General features: G+C 37.1%; 1 protein-coding gene across 30 annotated transcripts in view; it reads right to left on the bottom strand.

Annotated features, from left to right (window-relative positions):
* Nucleotides 1-27,373, bottom strand: part of NRXN1 (neurexin 1) — a 736,627-nt gene that overhangs the window by 90,931 nt on the left and 618,323 nt on the right. For 18 of the 30 annotated variants that reach the window (XM_074817633.1, XM_074817632.1, XM_074817635.1 and 15 more), the window contains 2 exons: nt 9,318-9,407; nt 7,553-7,872 (listed from right to left, as the gene is read on the bottom strand). In XM_074817633.1, the coding sequence (XP_074673734.1) occupies nt 7,553-7,872; nt 9,318-9,407 (410 nt within the window). The remainder of the gene's footprint in view (nt 1-7,552; nt 7,873-9,317; nt 9,408-27,373) is intronic. The other 12 variants (XM_074817647.1, XM_074817648.1, XM_074817649.1 and 9 more) reach the window with 1 other exon arrangement.

The following is a 27,373-nucleotide window of genomic DNA, read 5'->3' as shown; positions in this document are numbered from 1 at the left end:
TAAGAAAGCAGTTGGAAGAAGGAGCCTGTGAATGTGAGGGAAATATTTCTCCAACAAATCAGTGGCTAAATTTGGGTGTAACTTTGCTCAGCAACCATTAGATACCATGTCTCATATTATGCAAAGGGATGTTTTAGAAATTCTACAGTGCTAACATGACATGAGCAAAGTATTAGGAAAATAAAAAGCATCATGCTCTGAAAAAACGCTGGTATCAAGATCATGTTTGTTCTTCTTAAAAATTAAAATTCACACAATTTAAAAATTATAATGAGTCAGAATTTGAGACTGGATAACACCAATTTGGGTTAAAAAACCCCCCACATAATAAAGCAAACTTTGTAATAAATGAGCTTGGTCATTTAAACACGAAAGAAACAACAAAATGGCAGCTGCAAATGGCCCCAGATCCCTTTTTCCCAAATTGATCTTAAAAAGAAACTTTGATTTGCAACGAATTAGTCAACAATTTAGACAAGTATCTTGACGTTCTTTGGATACAAAATATGTTATAATTTAATTTACAAACTTTTTTTTTCCCCTGTGCAAACACACTTTAGGGGGTGTTTTCAAAGCAGTGCTCAAGGTTTTAGACATATCCCACTGGCTTAATGGAAACTGCATGGTTTGGCTTCCTTTTTGAGGGTCTGGAAAGCTATCCCACCTGGATAGTGCCTCTTGAAACTACTCTACAGCAGAGCTCAAGACAAAGCAGTCCATGCAGAAGTCAGTCTTCTCTGGACTGTATAGTGCATACACATGAAGTATCATTGCTCATCAGCTCCAGGCATTTTTATGCCTGTAGTTTCCCAAGCAACTGGTTAAGATTTGCCTTTGGTGGCCCAGTATGCTAAAAATTGCCTGTATGAACCCTTCCCCAACACATGTTAACAACAACTAACAGCAAGTCTTATCCTCTGAGCTTGACACAAAGCTCTGGTTTCAGAGGCGAAATTCTCTGTAGACTATAAAGCTAACAACAATCACTATTCTTTAGGAGTTCAGTGGCAAGGCTACATGCACAGAAGCATGTATTTCTTAAGTAGCTCATTTACACATTAATGACACTCTGTTATAGTATATATATAAACATCAGGGTAAGATTTTCAGAAACATTGAAGTAATATAGAAACATTAATGAGCGTGAGGGAACTTTTGAAAACCTCATCCTAAGCACACATTCACTTTGGTTTTTGTTTCAATCTTTGCTTTTTAAACACAAACGAGGGGAAAACATGGCTCTGCAATATGCAACAGAAGACCAGGATGGGCACCAGAACTTAAGCAATTTGGCTTCTCTGGGAGCTTAATGTCCTTGAAATCTTTATGCCAAAGACGATTTGACTGAATTGGTCAAGAGATTCACTATTTATTAAGAGGGACAGACAGACAACCATGCGATCACGTAAGTCATACTTGAAAACAACAAACATGAGCCAATCCAACATGCAAGTGTGCTAAATGCTGCTTTTCTAAAGCCACCCTATTCTTATAACTTCAGTACTCCAACTGAAGAGCCAATATTCAATATACAAATACTTTGCAGGATACGGGGAAAGTCAGATGTGATCAGGTAGCAAATATTAAAACATAGGTAAAAAATTTTAGTGTTCACTGTATCCTATTTCAATTTTTTAGAGATCTTACTTGAGTGTCAGTATTAACAATTATCTTTTAAAATAATTAATTGAATTATCAAAAAATCACTAAAAGAAACTAAAAATGCATCGTTTAAAATGCATATTTAAAACAAAAAACAGGCAAAAAAAGAGCATGGGTTTCATGCACCTCGCTATTTTTCCATCAACCTGCAATAAAAACGTGAGAACTTCCACAACTAGCATATTTGCATAGAGATCCTACTGCAAATGAGATTTGTCCTTAACACTTGAATTCCCCAGGTTCTGTCATCTAGTGAGCACATACAGGCGCTGAGCACTGTGATTCTAGAAGCTATGGGATTCACTTTACACTAGGGAGCATCTATTGAGTCAAATCCTAGTGACTTACCAGACCCCTGAGGAAGAGCTTTGTCTACCGGGGCTGATGTGTTGTGGACTGATCAGTGTGAATGTCCAGAGGAAGAAGTGGCAGCAGTGTAGAGACATGGAAAGAACCCAACCCCTGTGTATAAGAATAGGCACTGCAAACCATAGAGTGGATAATTTTAAACCAAGATGGGTGGAAAATACTCTTCCTCCAATTAACTACATTGATTTAATGATTAGTGTGTCTCCGTAAAATATATTCACATTTACTATCCTGTGTAAAGGTCATGTACTCAACTACAATTCTTAAAATTGAACTCTTTCAATGGAAAACACCCCTGTCTTTTTCAAATGCTTGTTGATATTTAGCAGGTGAAGACACTGAGCCAAGCCTGTCATTGTCCCTGCTACGATGAATAACATTTAAATCTGCTGCTTCAATACATGTAAAGAAATATACCCTTCACCTGATGTATGCCCTCCAAGGCAACTGACCAAATTTCAGCTCATCAATTTAATATGAAGTCAATTTGATTCTGCTTGACCAAAAATCAGTGCCTATTGTTCCAAAACATGCAATCATCTCACAGTATATTGCAATTGTTAGTTAAGTGGCTTAGTGTTATTGATAAGAGCCCACTCTGATGAGAACAAAGAGGACTGCCAGAATCCCTTATGAAAAATAAAAAAAGCTATTTTGCACACAACTTTTGGAAACGGTTTCCAACGCACAAGAGCAGAGGCTTCTCTGTGGATGGGCTGGCATAATCAAATCTTTAGAAACGGATGGGAAATGAGCATATTATTCTTGATTTACTATCACTTCATTTATGATTTCCAGTTAATACGATCCACAAAGCCATGCCAAAGAGATACTAAAGGCCTGATTGTGCTATCCTAATTCAAGCAAAACCCGTACTCCAAGTCCTTTTGAAGCCTTTCTGCTTCTGCCAACTCCTGCAATTTTTATTGCAAGCCTTGCAGTACTTGATGTTTTGCTTAACATTCTGGCTCCTGGAGTTATACAACATGTGAATCTCCTTTATTTTCAATTTTAAAAGAAGTTTATCGCCTTCATGATGGAATAGAAAAACTTGCAAATGAGACTTTTAAAATCTGTCAAAAATAAAAGAGAAAAAGAAGAAAGAACTGTAACATTTTGCTGAATAACTTCATAAAGAGGATGATATTCTTAGACCAAATTCATGATTTCTGAGCCCCAGTGCATACTCACAGCTCACCAAAAGTTAGCAACACATAGCTGCATATTTTCACTTGACACAAATCCTATTCCTGTTACACTGAAGGTTGGGGATTTCTTCTCATGCTCATGAAGGAATGAAAAATATTGAGCCTCCCCCTGTCCAGTGTGGAGGGAATGAAGGACCTCCCCTGCAGTCCTCAGCTACTCTGCCAGTGGCCATGGTTTCCCCAAGTGTCAGTGGCAAAGCGAGAAGCAGAGAAAACCTCTCATCGACCACCCAACTGGTGCCAGTTTTGCACCAACTGCCCAAATGGGACAAACTGGGCAGCCCAGTCCTTAAATTGCCTGCTTCAGAGTCTACCATAAGCTATGCAGTGATCCTTCAGGACAGCTGTAGCTTGGGGGCTGCTATCTGAAGAGCCTGAATCAAAAACCAGGCAGTAAACTATCTTTCCTATGACGGCTGCAAATCCACACATTGCTTGTTAACAATGAAACAGCACAATGCTTGCTTTATTTTCCTCTTCCTCCCACCTCCTAATTTCTTTTTTTTTTTCCCTCCTTACCTGATACCCTTTGTTTACTCTGTAAGCTATTTGAGGCAGGGGCTGTCGCTTCCTATGTGTTTATGCAGTGCGTTGCACGGAGGTTGACAGCTGTAGATGCCATTATAATCAAAGGAGGGGGATTTTTAAGGCGCTAAGGAAAATGAGGCATTCACCTACCACTGACATTCAGTAGGCTTTGAGTACCTTTTTCCCCTTTAAAAAAATCTGCATTTACAAGTATAATAATTAAGATGTCTGTCACCACCAAAACATTCGTTGTTAAAATATGACACAGCCTCCAAGTAGCGAAAACCTTCACTTAGAGCAGAGTCACTAACAAAAAACGTTTTATTTTTTTCAGAAGCACTAAGACCTCATTTGTCTAAAAACATGCACAACAGTATTCAACATACTTTCTGAAAGTATCATGTCTATCTGGTATCATATATTGCATTAGTTAGATATCTGCTGAGAAGCACACACTCCATCAAATTAAGCACTAACATTGTAGGTTTTTTAAAAGAACATTTCCTATAAATAGAGATTTAAATGATCTTCTTTAAGTATTGTAATCTTTAATTGAATTCAATACCTCTGCAAATGGAGCAAACAATCTCTGACTGATTAGATCATTTGCTTCTATTCCATTTCAGACATGCACTGGTTTGCAGTAATGTAAGGCTTTTTCATTAGCAATTGCTGTTCAGCTGCATATTTTCTTCAGTAACCTAATTAATGCTAGAAAGGTAACTTTTCTTCTTGTGCATTACAGGATGTCAATGTAGTTGACACTATTGCAGAGGTTATATACAAATAAAAATCAGCAAAAAAATATAAAGGACAAAAATGAAAGTGAATGCAGAAATTAAAAGTAGATTTTCCCTGAGATGGTGAGTGCTTTCATCTCCCAGTGACATCATGATGGAAAGTGATTACTCAGCACCCTGCAGGACAGACGCGTGGGAGTCCTATGGGTCACTAGCACAGAGATTATTATATACGAGCAGAATAAGAAAATGGATATTAATAAAGATAAGAAATTACATCCTGAATTTGATTCAGTAGTTTCCTAGGTCTGAGTTTGTTGCATATATAACATAGCATCCTGCAGACAGATTTCAGCTTTGACTTTGGGATGTTATCAATCTCTTTAAATCAGATCACAGGCCTGATTGTAAACTGTGTTCCAGTGCAGTCCCTGAGTAATTAAGTCTATAGTTGTAATGACAATACAGATCCTACCAGGCAGGATGTTTAGACAGAGATGAAGTAAACCACTGTGTATTATTAATGGCAAGAAGGGCTCAGTTATACAGTCAGGATGCCATGTGCTGTAATGACATTAACACTGAATGCTTTCCTCACACATGTTGATTTCAGGCTCTTAGATACAGAGTTTCAGATGGGCTGGCACCAGCCAGACTAAGAGGTGAGAAGTTGATTGAAACCTTCACCCTCAGAACGTGCTTTGGCAAGATGCTGCACACCTCTGGATGCTCCTGGAGCCTGCCTGAAGCGTGCGATGGTGGGACATCAAAGAGCAAGTGCTCATGGCATTTGGGTGTAGCTGCTTCAGCCAGGAGGGGATGAGGGAATGGCACAGTTGCATTGAGGTCACTCTGCTCCAGTAGCAGTGAGGTGCTCTAAAAACATTGTGTAGATGCTCTGATAAAGTCAGTAAGGGACACACCTTATTTCAGGCACCACAGTCTAGAAACAGAAGATCTTTGGAAGATCATTTTGCCTAATTGTCTGTTTCCCCTCTTCAGAAAATATTACACCTCACCATAGTTGTTAGCTTAAGAAACTTTTTTCTTTTCCAAATATGCCATTGGAACACCTCAAAAAGAAAAATCTTAGTGGCTAAAACATCCAAACAAGTGTATAAATCATACCAGGGAATATTCCTGGAAACCGAGGCCAACTGACAAAGCAAACAGCAAACCCACACCAGCAAACTCCCATTGCCCACAGATCATGCAAGGTGCCAACTGGAATGGTCCCTGTGATGTTTGTCCTCCTATATTGTGCCTGGGAGTTACCTGAGACAGGGGCAGAAGCCAAAAACATGCTGGGAACTGTGAGAACAGTTTAACTTAGTTTAATTTTAATTTAGTAGCATTAAATTAGTCCAAATTCTTCCACGCTGTACGCATGTCCTGCACTTTTAGATGCAGATCTCCCCTGTGTAAATTTGATGAAGTCTTACATTTCATTGCTGCAAAACTGGGGATACTATTTAAAACAGAATTAATAACAAAATTTATTGGCTATCTAATAAAAACACCGTAGCTTACTAAAAGCATTATCAAAAGAACTGCAGCCTACGGTCTACAATGTTTTGAAGGCAGCTGGTTCCATGCATCTGTAGTTGGGTTTTAGTTGCCCTTCCCCCCCCTTTTTTTTTCCTTTGGATTCTCATGTACTTTACATAAACAAGGAAAATGCATAAAACCCGTGTTTGAAAATACGAAATGTTTTTTTAAAAGCTCACTTTTAACTTAAACGTTCTGCTTCAGCTTATAAAATGATAATTTTCACTTTTACTTCACTGTTGTTTTCAGTCCATAGTATAAAGTCCACAAAAATACTACAGACAGAAAAGCTGAAGCGTCGAGTTTGATGCCCTGATCAAATTCAAACTGTGAGTTGAGGTTTTACACAGAAAACAGGCAACTTGACCTCAGCCTCCCAGTCTAATCAGTATGTTCTCCTCCATTCTTGAGAAAATTAACCTCATTCATCACGTCATGCTCCTGTTCCTCCCTACGGCTGATGATGCTTTCTTTGCTCCCTGTCCTGCTTCTGGATCTCAGAGTGGCTGTCATGGCTTGATGGCACAGTGGGCACACAAGCCAGCAGACGAACCAAGTGAACATAGGAAAAACTTTTAGCAGTGTAGCTTTTTTTCTTTGGTTTGTTTTTTTTTTTTTGTTTGTTTGTTTGCTTGGGTTTTTTTAAGACAGAATAAATAAAAAATAATCTTCACTGCCACAGAAACGTCCTGGTAAGTTTTAGGTTTTTAAAGCACAAAGTCTGAATGTTGTTACTCTGGGTATCCACAAGATGAAGGTACTTAATTCACTCACCTGTTTTTCCCCCCTCCTTTTCCTGATAATTAAATTCCCCCACATATTATACAGAGATCCTGACAACACCTGAAAGCTACTAAATATATCACTAAATTCATGAGATGCAAATAACCTCAACAAACAGTAAACAAGAGCCTCTGACTTGGAGCCTGAGTCTCCCAGGGTGCAGAGTGTTCTTAATTCCCTCTGCTGCCACTGCCTCTTATGAGGAATCTTGCCCGAGAAGATGATCAATTGTGGGATTAGAGAAAGTGCTAATTCCCTCTTTTTCAGCCTCTTCCAACTTTTTGGCTTCACCCCTCCTTCCTCTTCCCTCCTCAGACTGGGTCTCTTTTCTCTATCTCACGGATAAAGTCACCACTTCATTTCATTATCTCTAATTCCCACACTGAAAATAATCGATATAAGCCATCAAAGGAAGAAAGAGTATTTAAAAATATGCATCACTATGAAGATGGATGACAGGGCAGTAAAACTCAGTACAAGAAAAATCTCAGCTGGTAAATTTGCCTTATTTAGAAGAACAGCAAAGTCCTTACTTTCCCTCTAAATGCTGATCAACAGCGCATCCATAAGCCATGTACGGTACAGAACTTTTATCTATAATTCATGCATTTTTTTCAACAGGAACAATGTCATGTGCAGAGTGAAGCCTGCAGACATAGGAAGCCACACTCACAGACGGGAAAATATTTGCAAAAGGCAAGGAAGCCAACTAACCTGACCAATAGGTTCTTTTGTCGGGGTCTTTCCTCTTCTAGCAGTGCTCGTGGCCAAAGTGGTGGTTGTTTCCATGACTGACGTGGACATCTCAGACTGCATCGCTGTGGCTGTGGACTCGGTTGTCATAGAGGAAGGCACTTCACCAACAAGTCTCACATTTCCTTCTATCACGATGTTGGCATCATTTTCTGCTGCCATATTCAGAACTTTCAAGCCATTGTAGTAAAGACCAGAGAGCTGGCCTTGGAAAGGGTGGCCACGTTCCTTGCCTCCAATTTTTATGGTTGCTTGGCTATTGAAGATTGTGAGCTGACGCCCTGTGAAGATAATATTATATACATGCAAAAATGTTGACTGTGAACACTATACTCTACACAAGTGATAACAGATTGTCATGGGGTGAATAATGAGAGCAATAAACTATAAGAAAAGGATTTGACTCATAATTCATTGCTTTTTAATGAGGTGTCCATGAAATGCATAAATTTTGAGAGCATTTACATTTTTCTTAATTTACGACATTTTGGGATTTTATATTTTTTTTTTGCTAAAAGGCCAATCAAATATATTTGCAAATGTGTTTAGCACTACAAATGATACCCCTCTCCCTTTTACCTGAAAGCAGTGTTAAGCTTTTTTGGTGTGTGTCAAGAATGCCAGGTTTCTAATTCCTTAAGATTACTTTTTCTTCAAGTCTGCCAACATTTCAAAGTTTTTTCCACGCAATACAGCATAGGTCCTATAGCTTTAAGTATGTACATGTGAGTTTATGTATGTATAGACATATACAAATATGTATATACACACAGAGAGAGTTTATATATATGCCAACAAGTCACTAGGTCAAATGAATTTTAAAGAATATATGTTATGCGGTATTCTGTCATATCTCTATATAAGTGAATAAAATATTTACTTTTTAATTAAATGTTTCCTTTTTATATTTAAATGTTTATTTTCCTTCAACATACACTCTGAAAAGAAACACATGGTTCACAATGAGTATCTCAGAGGCAGATTCAAAAATAGATGTCTGATTGGCTTTCAGCAAGGCTATCAATTCAAATAAAAGATTTTAGATGTAAAAGCGGCTTCAGAAATGATACACATACCAATGGAGAAATCATGGCACATTTCCATTAAACAGAGAAATCCTCAGCAACAGTACCACTCTTAGTAAATAGAATAGTCACTTTAGCAGATTGGTTTCTGCTCACAAAAAGCATGCACACAACTTTAAGTTCTGTTTTAATGAGTGTTTGTTCCAAAATCCCCTTAGAAGGTTGCAAACGTTAAAGGGACTTCATTTTGATTGGCAATTCATATTGCCCACTATTTAAGATACCTACAGTTTAAACAAATTTTTTTTTTTTCAGGACCATAATGAAGATATCATAACTACATATATTTTTAGTTAATAATTTAGATGCTGGAACATGTAATATAATCTATGAATGATTTATAATTTTTGGTTAATGTTTGCTATGAGTACCTTCATAGATTGAGTTAGTGGATTATATTTAACAGTCCCTTTAACCTTAAGTTAACAGGGTAAGATTATTAAACAGCTGGTACTTCTAGAAATGTATAGAAATTATTATACAAGGTATGCAAATATTACTCTATATTTTACTTTTTAAAATTTGTTTTTAATTTAGTTTTACTGAAATTTATTTTTTATGTTTATTAGTGTTACAATGAAGTACTACTTGGTTATGTTCAAATTATTTTTTTATTTGAAGTTTTAATCAATGTTTTTTACCTTTGTCGAGTAGCCATTCATCAACTACTCGACCAAGTCGATATGGAATTCGCTGTCTAGCAATCGCCAGGCGCTCGTTATCATTGTTTCCTTTAAAGTTTAAAGAGACATTTCATTGGTTAAAATCTGTAAGGTCAAAGGTTAAAAGTTAATACTTAAAGCTTGAGCTATACAGTTGCCACATGATTTTTTGAAATTTGGAATTTTAAAAAGTGCTACCTAGAACATTTCATGGTTCAGACTTTTCATTCATTCATTTATTTTATTTTAGCAAACAAAATTATTCCTATGTTAATTGAAAATTAGAAATCTGCATTTGAGCTAGGTTATTAAACTTATGTTATAGACAGACCCAAAAAACAAATTTAAACATCATCGAATGGCTTTACAAAAAATGATCATTGACCTCAGGGTTTTGTCTTTTTTGATGTTTCTTATTAACTAGTTAAACATGTTCAGGTGAAACAGGTTTAAGTTTTCAAAAGACATCCAACCTCTCACTCCAGGTTAATCATTTAAAGAAGAACACCACATCTCTTAATCACCATCTAAGGCACACTTACGTCTGCTGTCTAGTAATAGACCTGCTGTAACTTATTTCCTAATAAGAAAAAATACATTCTTCTTCGCTTCATTTAAATAAATTCCAGATATTCAAATATATGGTACAGAACAGACCAGGGTATTCACCATTTGTACATTCTCATAGCACACGTTGACAATGTCTTGAAGGAACACCAAGGCTTTGACAAAAGTGACTTGCTGAAAGGTAGCCTGGTTCTGAAACGTGGAAGTGCTTTAAAATTTAGCGAGAGATCATCTGTAGTGGGGTTTCATAAATTAAGAACTAACCAGAACTCAGCAATGCAATACAAACACTTGTCATATTTGAAAACCGTATCTATTCTCAGTCTGTGCAGAGATCTTTGGTGTCTTTAAATAAAACAATGAGGTAAAATAAGGCTGGTACAGTCAGAAAAATATCAAACAAGGAATAATTTATTTCTGATTGTAGCTTTTTGTGTTTGAATGATATAGGTGTGATCCCTCAGAAAACCACGTCTTCTACTTAAAACTTTCCTTAGGACAACGGTAAACTTAAATATTTCCTTCAATGTACAGGTTTTTGGTTGCAGTAGTATTTTAGACCAACAATACCTTTTTCTTCCATTGTAATGGTTCATATTATTAAAGAACCTGAGAGATAATAAGAGTCAGATGAGTAAAAGCAGTCATTCCTAATTCAGGTTCGAATTCAAAGACAACCTTACTAGCTCAAATGTGCATACTGTCTTTGACTTCAAAACCCACCAACGAACCAATGAACATATCTGCAGTAGAAATGTAAGTACAGGATGCAGTAGCTCACATAGTGCTTAGAAATACATTTTCTTGAGCTAGAAAGACCTTACTGCTAGTTATCAACCAAAGTATTATCCAAATTCAGAAAACCAATGTTCTAGTTTGTCAGACAATCATCCCCACTATCAGCATCACAAGACATAACAGGCTTGCAGGGAAGAATCAGTACCATAGTCTCCAGAAATAGCAAAGAGCAACAGCTGCTGTGCCAAAAACCATGGTGGTTTTATGCAGATACTTATTTAGCAGTGACATGAACTCCTACTTTTCATGTTCCATGTCTCCCTCATTTTGTTTAACATGGACATAGTTCACTATGCCAGAAGCTGATCTATTTTCTTTTGAGAGGATGTCGTTTTCCTGTTCACTTTCCAATACAGAATCACAGAATGGTTTGGTTTGGAAGGGACATTTGAAGATCATCTAACCCAACCCCCCTGCCACGGGCAAGGACATCTCTCACTGGATCAGGTTGCTCAAAGGCCATTCAACCTGACCTTGATCCACAACTTCTTTGGGCAACCATAGAAGTTGGTTCCACAACTTCTCTGGACAAATATGCTGTGTGAACGTCTATATGGATGTCAATATTAAAAATTGCATGGGTGTATATATAAAAATACATACCTTTTTTTCATACATTTTGCTCTATTCTCAACTCTCAGAAACATTCTCTGTAAAACAGTATTTTACTGAAACTTTCCCTTTTCTGCCTTTCCAAGAAAGTGAAAATTTAGAATAAAAGGCTTCGGAACACAACTCTTGTGATGTGAGAATACAGAATGTCTTAAAAAAATTTTCCTTTTATGATCTTTAAAATTACTGCTCTGCATCCTGGGCTCCTTCATTTACAACAAGCTTCCTGTGACTAAATGGAAATTTGAGAAGTACAGGAAAAACATGAGAAATGTCATGTGACCAACATGGAAACAAAGATAAGTAGTGTGATTCTCCATGTTTCTGTTCTGGATTTGTATCATAAACTAAATATATATATATATGCGCCAGTGAGTTAATAATTTATATTTCCTGACAGACAGTTACTTTTAACACTTATATTTAGCTTTTCAATAAGATGTTTCTATAGTTTTTATTGAGGCATTATCAGTTAATTCACTAAGGGATAGAACGTCCTATCTCCAAAAGGTTTCCTTAACCTAAGACAAATGAATCATGAAATTTTGTTGCTGTTGGGTATGGGGTTTTTTGTTACCTATATTTAAAAAAAACCAAAAAAAACCCAAAAAAACAAACAGGGGAGTGAGCGGGATTCTTCTATGTCATTTGTAAGAAAAGGCCAAATTTTTCAGAGGAGATTTGCAGGCATAAAGAATCTATTAACGCAATGGAAATAAAAGTCTCATGGATATAAATCATCATTCACTCATCAGATTCACCCACTGTTACTCACTGGATGCCCTTCATGAACAAATGCTCCCTAGACCTCAGAAGAACCATACAGTCACGTCAAAATGAAACAGTGTTCACAACTGCATATGTTTGGAAGGCATTAATGTCTATGTTGTTTATTCAACCAGTGGGTGCAAATTTGGTAGAAGTGCATTTGGTAGAAGGACCCTCTGCAGCCACCACTCTGGATCCCTAACACCATGGGATCTCTCTACTGTAGTTCCATTACTAACACAGGATTTATCTTAGACAAGGTTTATTGCTGCCTCCACTTTCACTACTTGGCAGCTGCTCCAGGACATTTCTATGCTAAGCGCGGAAACTCCTCTGTGAATTAACAGCATAAATTAAGTCTTGGCTGGCTTATACATTTCTTTGAATTATTCAATTAAAAAATCCATGCAGTATGTACATTTTTTGATAATATTGCACCCTCTTATAATGTGATTCTATCTATAAATTATGTTTTATACTAACTGCAGCAGTCTTGCACCACTGGGAGAAAACACTGGGAGAAAAGCAAGGAAATAACCATTTGATTTGTAAAGGTCACACAAAAAAATAATAGCTGATTACATTAGCCCATCCCTCATCAGAGAAAAAGCACATTGTGAAATGCATCTCAATTTGACACTATTGCATTAGCTTAAATTCTTCTAGTATATAATATAAACGGAAGGGCTAGGGGGAAATGGCGTGGAACTTATCCAGATTTAGTTTCAAGAACACATAGGTTTAGCAATGATGAAATTATTAGACACATATGTAACTTAACAACTACATTTTAAAAAAAATATATATGTAGCACTGAAAATAACAGAAGTGACATCAAAAGCAACAAACATCCTATTATTGCGTCGTGAAAAACATACACCTTTTCAATAACTGCTTCTTCCCAAACAGCTGGTTTGGGTCATACACTCAGCTACAACAAATCTGGATAGCCCCACTGAATTCAGTAAATCTGTGTGCATTTACTTCATCTGGTAATCTCATCCCCAGCAGGGAAAACATAAATACCACATATTGTTTTTCTCAGGGGTATTCAGTGCACATTTTTCATGCTTACTTTATTTATGCTTGTTTTTACCAATATGGTGGTGAACCACAAAGAACTTCTTCAGTAAAAATCACTTCCAAGAAGGTTAATAAATATTTTCATACTCTATATAAACTTGTGGCTTTGAGATTTTATTTCTGTTACCCATCTGAAAGATTAAGTGCTGTGGCAGGCATGCTTTTCAACCATAATTCATAAAAAACAACTGATATGCCTAAACTTTAATTGTAGACAGCTATGTCACTATCTAGCATGACTCCTCCTGTTTATATGGCCAAGATTTCTTTGATTAAAAAAGCTGGGTAGAAATGATTCACTCAGGATGTGCACTGTGACATTGTCTAACCTGATTGAATTCTAGATGGCTTCATTCTTCTGCCAAATAGATAATATTTTGTCACAACACAGTGTTAATTCTGCACGGACAGAAAGACTTCAAGGGAATAACAATAATTCCAAAGAATCAAGGTAAGCAGAGAGGAGCAGCAAAGGTCAAATCTTTGAGTCAGAGCTAAATCTTGTGGCAAGATTGAGAAGAAGCAGTCCAAAAAAACTTTAATCATACCTTTATATCTATAGGTCAGCTGGGACAAACCAACTATGTGAACTTCACTAATATGTATTTTATCCCTCCTGATTTATTATATTGTCAGTGCTGGAGTGTAATTCTATTTTGTTCTCTGAAATAAAGGTGTCAGTTATTGATGTGAAATAGCAGCATCCTTGAAAGAGAATAAGTAAGAAGGTTGAAAATCGAGAGCCTGTGAAGAACAACCTAGACTAGAGAATATTTTCTTTGAAACAAACCCTTTAACAGAATACAAATTCACCTTGTTAGTCTCAGTGATCTGCTAGGGAAATAAATAACAAAGTGATGAAAACAAGGTCTATCTCCATTTATAAACCACCCCTCTCTTGCTAGTTTCGCTCATCATGATCTCGACACTGCTATTTCTGAATCATGACTCCCCTGACATCTGCAAGAGGAAGGCAGAGACCCATATCATTCCTCCAGATGCAGTTAGGGATGAAACCTGACTGAAGTATCAACTGCACAGCCTGAAAGGAAGCCACAGCAGCTCTGTGGTACAGGGGCAAACTGTCCACATAGTGTCTCACGAGGCCAGGCTAGGAAATCTCAGTAATGGCGCATACTAAAGTTCTCTTAAATCATCTATTACTGTTACCATGCACACACACTTGTGTATACAAGTATATATTAATGTTGGAATAAACTGGAGAAGCAAAGACTGTGGTCTAAAATTTATACAACAGATGATATTGCACATGCAAATATTCCCAGCAAAAGAGGGAGTGATATTTTAAGTGTCATCAATTTCAAGCACAAACTTCTACATGACTTGCACGTAATTTTGTCACGCTGGTGTTTACACTGGCTCCATGTCTTGGCCATAGGTGGATGCTTTCCGTGTCATCACAGTCACAGTGTAAATTGATATTAACAATACAATAGATTCAGACTGTAATGTGTTTCAAATAGCCAATATACAGACATTCTCTAAAGCTATATTAAGATTCAAATTTAAATAGTCTTTAACTGTCATTAAGAAATGCAGTGGCTTTATCTGCATTGCTCTGTTTGACTGAAGGCCCCTTTAGAGAGGTCGCTCAGGCTGCAGACCCAGAGAACGTTCCCAGACTTTCCTTGCACAGTGAGTAGGGTGTGCTAGGGCATAACCTTACTTCATCTGCCACTGTAGGCCTCTAGAAAGTCTTGCTCCCAGAAAACTTAGCTCCTAAATGCTCTGCAGCACATTTCATCATCTGATCCTGCCTGTTGCCTTCATAAACAGCCGTAGTATTACCCACAAGCGTCTTGTCCTCAGCAGCCATCGGTAAGCTCACCTTTATGCCTGCAAACACAAGATCACCTTTTCCATCACAATACCCTGGGTACAGGATGTACAGTCATGAGACTGATGGGGCAGAGGACAAGAGGTCCAGGTCCACCCCAGCAAATCACTGTGTTTGTGGGGGACACTGACATTGCTCTGACCTATATTTTTGCTGAGGGCTTACAGACTCGGCTATTGGTGTTTGATCCAGAAATCAGTTCTGGATGGATCAGACGAAGCTCTGTGTGTTTTTCTGTTGCTAAAATATGCCAGCTCTACCTGTTACAATGTGTAGGATGATGAGTTGGGAGAGATGGAAGAGGATACAGTGGTCAGCCTTGAAGACTATTGTACAAGGAGTTACATATCCAGAAGGCTGATTTCGGTCTTCTCCAGTGTTCAAAGGGAAGGTAGACACACACTTTTAGAGTGTGTATTTCTTCCCGTTGGACATCTTGAACAAACATTACCATCAGCTTGGTGGGAAGATAAAAGTGCAAAGAAACTCTAAAGTTAGAGAAAGAACCTGTAGCAAATAAGTAAGAGTGCAGCTCTACAATGCCTTACTTTATTCCAGAAGAGCTACCTATAAAAAAAAGAAACCACCATGAGGTATGACTTCTCCAAACTTTAAAGTGTCAAACCTGGCAAGTTCATATTAATGACCATAATATGCCCTTTTCACCCTACAGGGACTCCGAAATTCCTTATAATGAATATTAAGTATCCCAAGAGAATATTCTGCTTGCAGGATGATTGATGGCAGTCTTCATAGCAGAGTAAAATCCCTCATCGGTGGCTTATAACACTGCTAAACACAAAGCAAAATGTAGATTGCCTTGAAGAAGAATCCAATTACCAGATTTATTGAAAGATGTATGTGTAAGTTCATTCCCATTCCACTGATAATACAGACTGTACCAAAACATCTTATGTTCACCTGTAAGCTCCTTGTTTCATGCTTGCATATTAAACAAACTAAATCATATTTTTACAGCTTTCTACAGGATAAAACTGAGAACTCTCATTAACCTCTCAGGGAGATCTGAACCTTCACTTCAAATCAACTACCTTCCGCCCTGTTTTGTTTTGATTATTTTTCACTGGATTAATTACTAATTAAATGAAGAGTGTGCTCTTCCTGACTCTCACTTCCTCACTCTAATGCAGTATCTGTCTCAGTTTGTGCAGTGTTGGATTGCTTACTTTGAGAGATTGGTGTATTATATCAAAAGCAAGCAAGAGAAGATGAAAAGCAACAAGGAGATAACAAAACATAGGACTTGTCTGATAAATTAAAGGTCATATTTTGTTACCAGGAGTTTTAATGTACTGCCTGTGCAGCATTTAAGGAGCTAATATCATAAGGCTGCTGCTAAAATAAGCAGGAAAAATGATAGAATCATTAAAGAAGAAGATTAAAGTGTAAAAAATGAATTGTTGTAAGTACAGTACCATGCCCCGCATCAACCCAAGAGTGACATTTTGCAGTTCGCCAAGGTAAAGGACTCTGAACTGTTTCTAAATCATAATGTCACAGCATATAAGGTTACTTGTCCTATAGAAATTTAACCAGAAGTTGACTGTAAGCAGTTTCTTATTCAATAGGTTTTCAACAGCTGGAAAATGAAAAATATTTCAACCCTACTATATCTAAAATTAGCTAGGTCTGAGATAGCAACTACTGAATGTGTTCTTCCGACTTTTGCCCAGGTAGCAATCTGGATGATCTTCATTTCATGTTAGCAAAGAGCTGCTATATAGAATGTCTCTTGACAGAAATAATACTCACATTATATAAATGAACAATGGCAAATGGAAAACACTGTGCTCAGCTCTTATTTTAGATTTCTATTGGTCTGTATCCCCATGAGTATCCAGTACTCAGGTAGAAGCCATCAATAAAAAAAGTCTTATTAACTACGTGCAAGCCTCCTAATTAACTTTAATCACACTGCAAGTTCCAAGGACAGAATAGGACAAACTGTCAAAAGGTCATTGCTCATCTCATTGCATTTTATTGTAGTCAGTGAAAGGCTTTGGGAAATTCTATTTATTTTTTCCATATATTATTTCTGGACCATTTGCAGCATGAAAACTTATCTGAAACAATTTAAAAAAAAAAAAAAATCTTCCAGAGTTAAATTCTGCTCTTGGTTATGGGGTTTATATGAGAAAATAGAGTTTAGCCTTCAGTTGTGATCACCAAAGCTACTGCAATTGAGCAGCTCTAGCAGACTGTTCAGAGGCAATGCAGGGTGCAGTGAGGATAATTTCATGCTTGTTACATGACCAGAGACATAAAAAATGTAAGAAATCCAAGGCAATCAGAATCAACCCTCATCAACAGCACACAAACTAACTTGACTTCAACTGCAAATATTAAAAACGTGGATTTCATGTTCTTTCAAAAAGCATGAAAATGCTAGGTTTAACCATCACTACGCCCCAAAGCCCTGGACCATGCAGGTGCTTTGTCACTCACTTCATCTGCTGAGGCTGCCTCAGCTTGTTCTCCTAGGGATATGCATGATTACACATAAGCCAATGGAAACAACAAAAGTGAGGTCATTACTTGGACAAGCCTTTGCCAAGCAGAAGAACCAAATGCACCCATACGGATAGAAAATGGCATTTAAGAGATAAAAATCTGTTCTGTGTCAGCAGTGCTGCCAAAAAAGTAGCCCTTGGCCAAAGCAAGCTCCAGACTTTCAGTTCTGTCTAAAAGTGGCATTTCAGTTTGTGTATTTATGCCTTGCAGACATTTTACTATAAAAGAATAATCTATTTCAAATGGAAAGGTTTAAACTTGTACATATAGGGGTTTTCTTAACGCTTTTGGCAAGACATAGAAACAGAAACTGTAAATAATAGAAACAGATGCTCACTGAGATAAAAGTAGAGGAGTGCTTTAGGACTGCAGAACTATAATGAGCAGTCCACCACGCAATACCATAATGGCCATGCGTAGACTTCTAGCAGTGATTTAGTTTTATCTGTTAAAAGGTGGAATAATCTGATTCCTTAATTATACGTAAAAAAAATCTTCACTAATATTTTCCATTCAAATTAATCCGTGATATGTAGGATGTCACTATAACTTTTTATGAAATACAGATTTTTTTTAAAAAAATCTGAAGTGTTTCCAATTAGCTAAGTATTTTCCCCTTGTGATTGTTTCACCTCAGGTTTTTTGTGTAGTCTAACTGAGAATTATTGTGAAACATTTTATTTTGCTTTGAGATTCTGATTTTGAAGAAAATTGAAAACTGCATTACTCAAATGCTCTAGATTTTTATGTCCAAAACTCTTCTATAGTTTCCTTCTTTTGTGATTTAGGAAATTCTCAAGGGAGGGAAAGATGGTTGACATAACATATTTATCACTTTCCTGAAATCTGTGCTTCATGACTTTTTGTATTCTCCATTTAAAAATGGAAGAAAGACCTACTGCTGATTAAAGCACCTGTGAGGGGGGATAGGCATGAGAAAGGCTGTCGGTATTGTCACCAACCATTCCTATGGAATGTCTATTGCAGTGCACCCTATTCTGCAAAAGCTCTTAAAGACACACTGAACATCAACCCCCAAAGCAATTATCGAGTCCCTTGCTAAATGATGGCTGGAAAAGGCCTTTGAAGCTACAGATCTCTTGGATGTTTTCACATGACAGCCTGTGTCAAGGCAGCCCTGGGCAACTAGAAGAGAAAGCCACCAACTCCAATGCCAAATCTAACACATATGGATCTGACCTGCACCAGCTAAATCAAGATATCCCAATTCTTTAAGTTCTTGCCCAGAACACACTTTCATATGAGGAGCTATTCTGTTTTAAAGTTAACAAGGACACATTTTAGATGGACAATGCAAAGCTGGCAGCTAAGTTTCATGTAGGTCTAAATTTATTGGCTTGATTTTCAGAGTTAATCTGAGTTGAAACACCAGAATGAAAAAAAAATCAATATTGAACTATTTAGGCATATATGAATTTGCAAGGAAATATGTAATCACTAGCCAACTGTCAATATGTTTAATTTTTCATTTTCCTTTACAAAAATCCATTTGCTGGTGCAATATCCAAAAAGTAGACTTGACTTCTACACTGAAACACTTATGAAATGTTAAATGGGGAAAAGAACAACTTTTGAAAGAAAATAGCTCAGCTAGCACAATTTACACATCCATTTTTTTCAGAAAACTACTTGACCTTTTAAAAACATACTGAAACCCTATGTTGAAGAAATTAGATAAGGGTATCATCCTTCCAGCTTTATGAATTCTAGTAGCTTCTTTAACACGAAGCACTAATGCATTATTAAAATATAATGCAATACGCTATTTAAATTATTCTTATTTTTAAATGACAGTACTGAGTGATGAAATATTAAATAAACATCTAATTCTAAGCAGATAATACACTAACAGCTAAAACGTGCAGATGGCTTACTAATAAAATATTAATGCATTCCAGTTTAATAAGCGTATTTCAGGACAAAATTCAGAACTCTAATAATGAAGTACTACCTCATTCCATCAATCCACTGTCCACCATCACCCATGAAAGGACTGCCATGGAATCAACAGATTTGATGGGAAAGGGGAACGGCCTGCCATCCTTGCTTTTATTCACATGTGCATGGATTTGCCACTGCTTCTAAAGTAGAACGCTAGAATTCATAAACAAACTTTCATGGCAAATCCAATTAAGATTAAAATATGTCTAACTGCCAGGATGGATTGTTACCATCAATAAAGCACAAATTTAAAACATGTTTCTGACAAAGATTGGAGTAACATCCCATTTTGTTTTCTGCACAGAACACCCATGGTGCTCATGTCCACAGAGCAATGCCAGATAAGGAAAGTGTACAGACAGCAGATTATTTTTGACAGACTCTTGCAACATGGCTCATCTTTCCAGCTCTGCTGGAAAAGCTGTATGCAGGCTTACTCCATAAAATGCTCTTTAACTAAAGTCAGCTACTGGAAAAAATACATGTAACAAACTGTGAGATATCAGATAGAATGGCTAAGCAAGCAGCTAGCTAATAATCATTTTCCCAGCTACAAAGGATTTATAGATGTATAAACATACAAAGCTGAGAAAGATAAATGATACATTAGGATTGAGGTAATATTTTCAGTATTCTCTTTCCGCTCTTTTGCAAGCACATTCTCAGTTTAATGCAATAAGACTGACATGTTTAAGGCATTGTACAGCTGCTGTTCAGCACAGTAATGTTTCTGGTAATAGAAATTATACCTGAAAACATTCTTTTTTCTGGTCCAACTTAGTTAATTCCTGGGAAGGTATAGTTATATCTGCATTGCAAACACAATGCTACCATAGCATTGTTCTTATATTGACAATACACTTCTAAGATAGACATAGGCATAATCTGATCTGCATGTCACAGGATATGACTATTGACTCACTTGATCCTGTAGGCAGTCATAAAACTATTCTTTGGTTAATTCATAACCTGTAACAGGCTCAAACAGATCTTCCAGGAAAGTATCTTCTCCTAACGTGATGACACACAGTAGAGGAAAATCCATCACTAGTGAATTCTGAGGCTCACTGTTGAAATCATGTGTTCTATTTCTTGCATGAATTTCTTAGTTCCGGTTACAGCTTTCTAGGGACAGCTAAACAGCACTGCAAGCATCTAGTGTTTTCTCCCCCTGAAAGCACTTATACTGTAATCAAGTCACTGCATAATTTTCTTTTTGACACTATAAATTAGTTGAGATAGCACCTTTTTTGGGTTCTTGTTACACGTGCACTTTTTCTCTTTTTCCCATAGAACCAGAGACCCCAGGTACACACTTTGATGCCTGTTCCAGAGCTGGTTTCAAAATGCTGTAAAGGGTGGTAAAATCCTCCCCAATTCTTACATTTTAGCCTTTTGTGTCCACAAAGCAATTTCCATAAACTCCTTTGTCACAGTGTCATGTGATGTTTCATATTCTCCAACTTGCTCCATAAGACCTCCACAAGTGGCTTCTCAGAATCACACATTTCCAGGACGTTGTCTACATTGCCATAACCTTCACTCCTTCCTATTAGACCCATACCTTGGCATTTAGCACTGCTGCAGTGCTTTCTGCAACTTTCTTCAAATCCTCCTGGCTTCTTAAGCAATCATGTTCACACACCACATCTGCCCTGCCCTCACTATTATTTACCACTTCTTTTGTCCTCATAACAGTCACACATCATCAGCATTGACTTTATGCAGACTTCCAGGCAACTTATAAAAGTGTTAGACATTTTCATGCCCAGTACAGAACCCCACTGGACATGTTGCCAGTCAATGAATGTTCCTCACTTATAACCATTTTTTGCATGCAGTATTGAGTTTATGAGCTCAAGCTGACTAATGAAAAAGTAACTATATTCACCACTCATCACTTTTATGAAGAGCATCCATCAGCTTTGGGACTGACAATGAGATGTGTGGCTGTGATATGCAGGCTCCCCAAAGTCACTGCAACAACTAACACGTCAGTGCTGCACCTCTGTGGATGATAATTTGGCTCATAAAGGATGATTTATACACACAGGATACCTACGAGCACCAGAGAAGTTAAAAAAGGCAGAAGGAACCCTGAAACTGAGACTGAAACTTCTCTGTCCAAATCCTCCATGTGTACCTTGTCCTACCACAGCTTTTTGGAATTGATGGTGCAGCCATAGCACTGTCTTCAGTCTGAGTTTGTATTTTAGTTCAGACAAAAACGCACATGAATTGCATGAGAGAGAACTACAGGACTAGGACCCTAAAGTGAGATGCTCAAGAATCCACTGGTTGAATATTGCTGTTAGGCAACTGCTGTGCTCTGAAAAATAAGACCATATTTTCAAAACTTAGCCCTATACCCAGCTACGGTTAAACTTTCAGTACCACTTGTTCTTTTGAGAAGTGCCTTTTTTTCTTCTCTCCCTCAAATTGCAACTGTAATTTTAAAATCTTAAACCAGTAGTCTATTAATGCCCACCAGTTCTGTAAAGCAGGAAAATCTGTCTTTATATATACTTAACCCTGACAATATTGTGTTTCAGTTTTTTTAATGTCCACTAAACTCGATGCTGCACCAGTAAGGCCATTTAACTCCTTAGAAATAGTCCACTGAGGAAAAGAAACCATCCACATCTCAATTAAACCAATTTATAAAAGCATAATTTCACTGCCTTTAATTCAGTTAACTTCTGCTTGTACGTAGTTGAAATCAGGATGTCATTCACAATGTTTTGTGCTTCTGATACAACAATGGATGTTCAATTTCTGCTTCAAATTTATTTGAAATGGTGTATACTACAGAATCTGACTCTTGTGAAGCTCATAAGGGCTCTAGGTTATATAAATCATACAAGCTTTTCAGTTTTTTCCTGACAGGTAGGATAGACTGCAAAAAAGACCCTCTGGTTTAGCTACAGCTTGCTAGGGTCAAGGTAGCTCTTTGAACACTCCTGGAACACTCTGAACTTACTTTTAAATGCATGATATAATACAGCAGTCCTGTAGAATTGGTTACAACCAAATTGTCATTCATCTCAAATCCAAAGTATTAAAGAAAAAGTTATTTTGAAAGTATAGACACTGCAGTTGCAAGATGTTTTCTTTTTTTTTTTTTTTTTTTCTAACCAACAGGGCTTAAGACTGCAGAACGCTAACCACACCGCAGAATGAAGAGATGGGTGTACAGCTTCTCTCCCTTGTTCACATGGTACAACAGGGAGAAAAAGAATCTAAAGCATGTACATACTCATACATTCAAGACTGCACCGATTTGTGTCCTCCTGAATACCGGGTAATGCGGTTCAGTCTCTTGAAAATATATCTAGGACAGAGCAGGTTGCCATTTTCCCTGCTGCAGTATGAATTATAGTGACTGCTTCTGAATTAGTTAGTTTAATGGAAGTTCTTATCCTGAAGACATAAAGTACTATTCTGCAGTCACACCTCACAACACCAGGAAAATATATCTGGGGACACATGCACAAATGTGCCCCAAATAAAAAAAATACCTCATCTTCTAAGAGCACCTAAAACACAATAGCACTGCAGAGAAATTAATTTTGTTTTCCATATGATAGATTGTCTGGTTGGAAGGCTCAACACCGCATTGATTTGTTTTGTCCTGAGAAAGCCTCCCATTTCAGACTGACTTCACTGTTGCCCCAGAAGCTAATGGAAACAAACTGCACCGCAGAGGGAACACACGGCAGAAGTACACTAGTACACTATCGTAGCCTTCTCTTGCACGCTCTATCAGCCACCGGGAGCATTAATACCAGTCTTAGAACAAACGCATGTGTATGCCCATCAAGTAAGGCATCTAAAGTGAAGGGCACAGTCACAGCCATACCAACTTCAGTGTTACACAAAAGTAGTTTTACTGAAGTCAGTGGAATTGGTTTGGCTTAGTGAGTGACACATTACATAAAGTCCTGTGTAATCTTGAATGAGACAGCTATGAACCTAGAGGCCAGGCTTAAAGGAAAGAGAAATAAAAGGAGTCTGGTGTTCAAAAGTTTGCATTGACAACATGGTCCTCCCACTGGGAAAGAAAAGAAAAATGACAAGTATCTTTTAAGACATTGATTCTTTCACAGATATCAGCATTGTATTGTTAAGGAATCTACTGAGTAGTTAAAATTCCTTGGTAAAGAATCTGAGTGAATCGTTTTCTTTTTAACCAACAACACATTAATCCTCCATTTTGAACTTACCCTGCTACATTGGATACGTTGTGATACTGCAGGTTACATGGAAATCATATGTCAAACCAAATAAAAGTGGGCAAAAGAATCCCTATATATTCGCAATGTTTCATCTTTTGTGATCTGACTTTTACTGGGATTGTTAATAGATAATGGCCTTCCTGAAGAGGTGAATGGAACCAGCTGTGACAGATTTGCCATGTCTCATTCTGAGATCTGTTTTCACTCCCACTTTCTTCCTCTAACTTGAATCCCCACAGCTTGTGGTCTTCTTCAGAAATTCCATTTCCATATCACCCTATGACTAATTATGGTAATCAGGTACACGCACCATCCTTTGCCACAAGACCTAAAAAGAGCAGATATATCTGCTTCTTTCAGTATTTTAGAATACCTTTTTCTGAATCACTGCTCATTTAACATTTGCTTTCTCCTGCTAAACTAGATGCATTGTGCCACCTTGCCATATTTAACTAAAAGGTGTTATACATTCTGTGATCAAGTAATGACAACCGTGCCACACATTTTATCAAGATCTGAATTTAATTACAGGATCTATCAAGTCTAAGAAGGGATAAGCCTTTGTATTTCACCAGGATATCCAAGATGAAAAATAAAGGAAAAAAGAAAATCTGTCTGCAGAGTTAGAGAAGCATTATTATATAGCATTATCTGACAGAAAAACCTGATAAGCTGTCAAATTAAAAAGCTGATTTGGGAAACTTTACTGAAACCACTTTTTGAAAAGAGACTTACTGTAGTGTCTTGTTTGGGTATCACCTAGGCTCTTTATTTAAAGATGACAGCAGGACAGAACAATTTTATAATCTCTCAAAGGGCAGCAGTGCTTTTTAAAAAAAATATTTCATTGACTTTGGATAAGCTGTAACAGAAGTTCACCCAAAGAGAATGGGAAAATAAATCACCATTTTTAACATCAATCTTTCACATGAACAGTAAAATTATACTGAAAGTCAGACCTAGATACATACTGAAAAATGCATTTAATCATAACCAAAGGGTAGTCAGAGCTGTATGAATCAGAAAATGATGCAAGAAACCAGTTGTGCAATTACATGTTGGCAAAGGTAAGGTAGCATGCTGGCCTAGTTACATCCATCACTTAACTGCTGGTTTGTGGCTCAGTAACTAAGATTAATTTTTAATCTATTTTGATTCCTGCTAAATTAGTTTCTTGCATCTTACTATACTCTAGAGAACTTGCTGAAGTGAGTTTCACAGATTTCCTCGCCTTATTTTTAATTCTCTATGCTGTTATTTTACACTGATATAATACCTTCTTTTATTCCTATTATAGCTGAACATAATTGTATGAATACTGGTAAATATCAGCTTCCTATAATACTCCCTGAAGATTTTGTCCAGTTGAAACAAACAATAACCAATGCTATTTTAGCTTTGCTTTGGATAAATAATGAAAACAGCACAGAAAAGTTAATTGTAGGAAACATGTTTTGATTGAGTGATCATAAGTTGACTCAACTTAATACAAGGACAACTAAAAATAAGTCTGTAAATCAGATTGTGGATTTCAAAAGAACAAAATTTGATAAAGTGAATGAAACCAGTTTGTGTAATCAGTCTGAGGGGCTGGACTCAGCCAGGAAGGACACTTAGAAATTCTTTAAGGTAAAGTATAAAAAAAAACCCAACCCATATAACCATATAGATATATATTTGGACTTAGACCTACAAGGTTAAAAAAATGCAAGGGGAGACCTACTAGGCTGAATAACTCTATCACAGACTATATTATAGGAGGTTAAAATCCAAACCTGCTCAGCAAAGAAAGCAGGGACATTCAGAATTAGAAACGGAAAAAAATATACAAGTAAAGTTGCCAAAACTCAAGGTCAAAGGGCCTTTCAAAGAAAGTAAAATAGATTTAAAAGCCAAAGGTTTTTAAGCACTATAAACAAAAAGAGATCACAGAAAGAAGGAGAGTCGCTTTGTAGTAAAGCAGATGGTGATCCAAGGGAGCAGATTGGATTGACTAACAGGAATGTGTCCGTGAAAATGTGGATCTCCACAGCTCAGAAGAAAGCAACATACATATTCTTAATGAACTTGTGGGGTCAGAAGTCAAGGAAGATGATCTCTATCCCAGAACTTAAAAATAACAAGCCAGGAGTTTTTAAATACAGCTATCCAACGGGGCATGCTACTTCTTGTATTAAAGAACAGAAATTAGCAGTATAGTAATTGTATTACAGAACAGTAATAGCTTTATACGAGAGGGGTAACAAAGCCATCCAGTAAAACTATTTAATCTGACTTTAGCCATACATGGTGCTTTAAAACAAATTTGAAAGGAAAGAATTAAAGACAATGAAGTGATTGGAAAATAAGATAAAATGCAAAACTTTACCAAATCATGTTAGACTAAATAGATGTGTTTGATAAGTTAACTGATTTTCTAGATGAAGGAAATTAAGTATATCTAATTTATCTGGACTTCAGTGAAGCATTTGATATGATGCCATGTAGCAAATCATTGATTAACTGTGGAAAACATAGGGAAGTATAAAAATTGTACAGTAAAGAGCTGAATAAAAAAAGACAACAAGGAATAGCATTGAACAAGGAATTTTTCATCTCCTCCTTCCTCTCTCCTTGCTCTCATGTAGAGACCACAGCCTGATATCCTCCTTCTGTATCTATTGACAGACTTCTGAATACAGGGGCTGCTTGTTTTAGGTCACACTCGAGGTGCCCATCTTCTCAGGATGGAAGCCCCTTCCAGGAAGTAGCTAGTGCATTGGAGTCTTCTTCTCCCTAATACTTCCACTTTGTTAAGGTGTTATCTTCAACTTCTTGGTGAATCATTCACAGAGGTGATAAACAGTCATTACTTGCGCATTCAGACATGCCAATGTGTCAACTATACCATATTCCGGCCCTCGTTGTTCCCCACTATATTACCTATATTTGAAAACTAAAAATCCTCAAGAGATAGTAGATCAGTCAGCCCTATAAAAGTTCTCCAAATATTTTGTAGAGTTGATGCCATCTAGTTGAATGGCTGGAAGATTTATGTGTGCTTAAGCCAAGCAAGTATAATAAACTAAATGCCAAGTTCTACATAAAGTTAACAAGATGAATATCATGGTGAATTCTGAAACTGCATTAGACTATGCCATAGGAGCTACTGCTGAGGCCATGGCAGGTACCTAAGGAAAACTGGTGGTCTTCCCACAGGAAAACTACCAGGGTGGTACTCCCAAGAAAGTACCTGAGATGAGTTCCAGACCAATCTTTGGTACTTTCTTCACTGATCTTACTATAAAATGTTGACCACACAGTGAAATCTGCAGATGACATAAAATTAGACATACTGGTAACTGAAGAGGCTGCAGATACCACTCAAGAGGAACTGAGCCCTTCTGAGTTAATAGAAGTAACACTAAAGTTTATACTACAAAGTGCAGGTCACAAACTTAAGATACAGGACCAGTCACATCATTTTTTGTGATAAAGAAGGATATTACGAGAGAGAATTCATGAGGAAAGATTTTCAGCGGGTATACTAGTCAGCTGCAGAATGATATTGAGCCATCCAGTTTTGAGGTATGAAAAGGGAAAATAAGATCTTCGAATGCATCAGTGGAAATGACTTTCAG

Source organism: Strix aluco, chromosome 3, assembly GCF_031877795.1.
Source record: "Strix aluco isolate bStrAlu1 chromosome 3, bStrAlu1.hap1, whole genome shotgun sequence".
Classification (NCBI taxonomy): Eukaryota; Metazoa; Chordata; class Aves; order Strigiformes; family Strigidae; genus Strix; species Strix aluco.
Note: the sequence above shows the minus strand (reverse complement) of the source record. Positions and strands in the feature narration are given on the sequence as shown.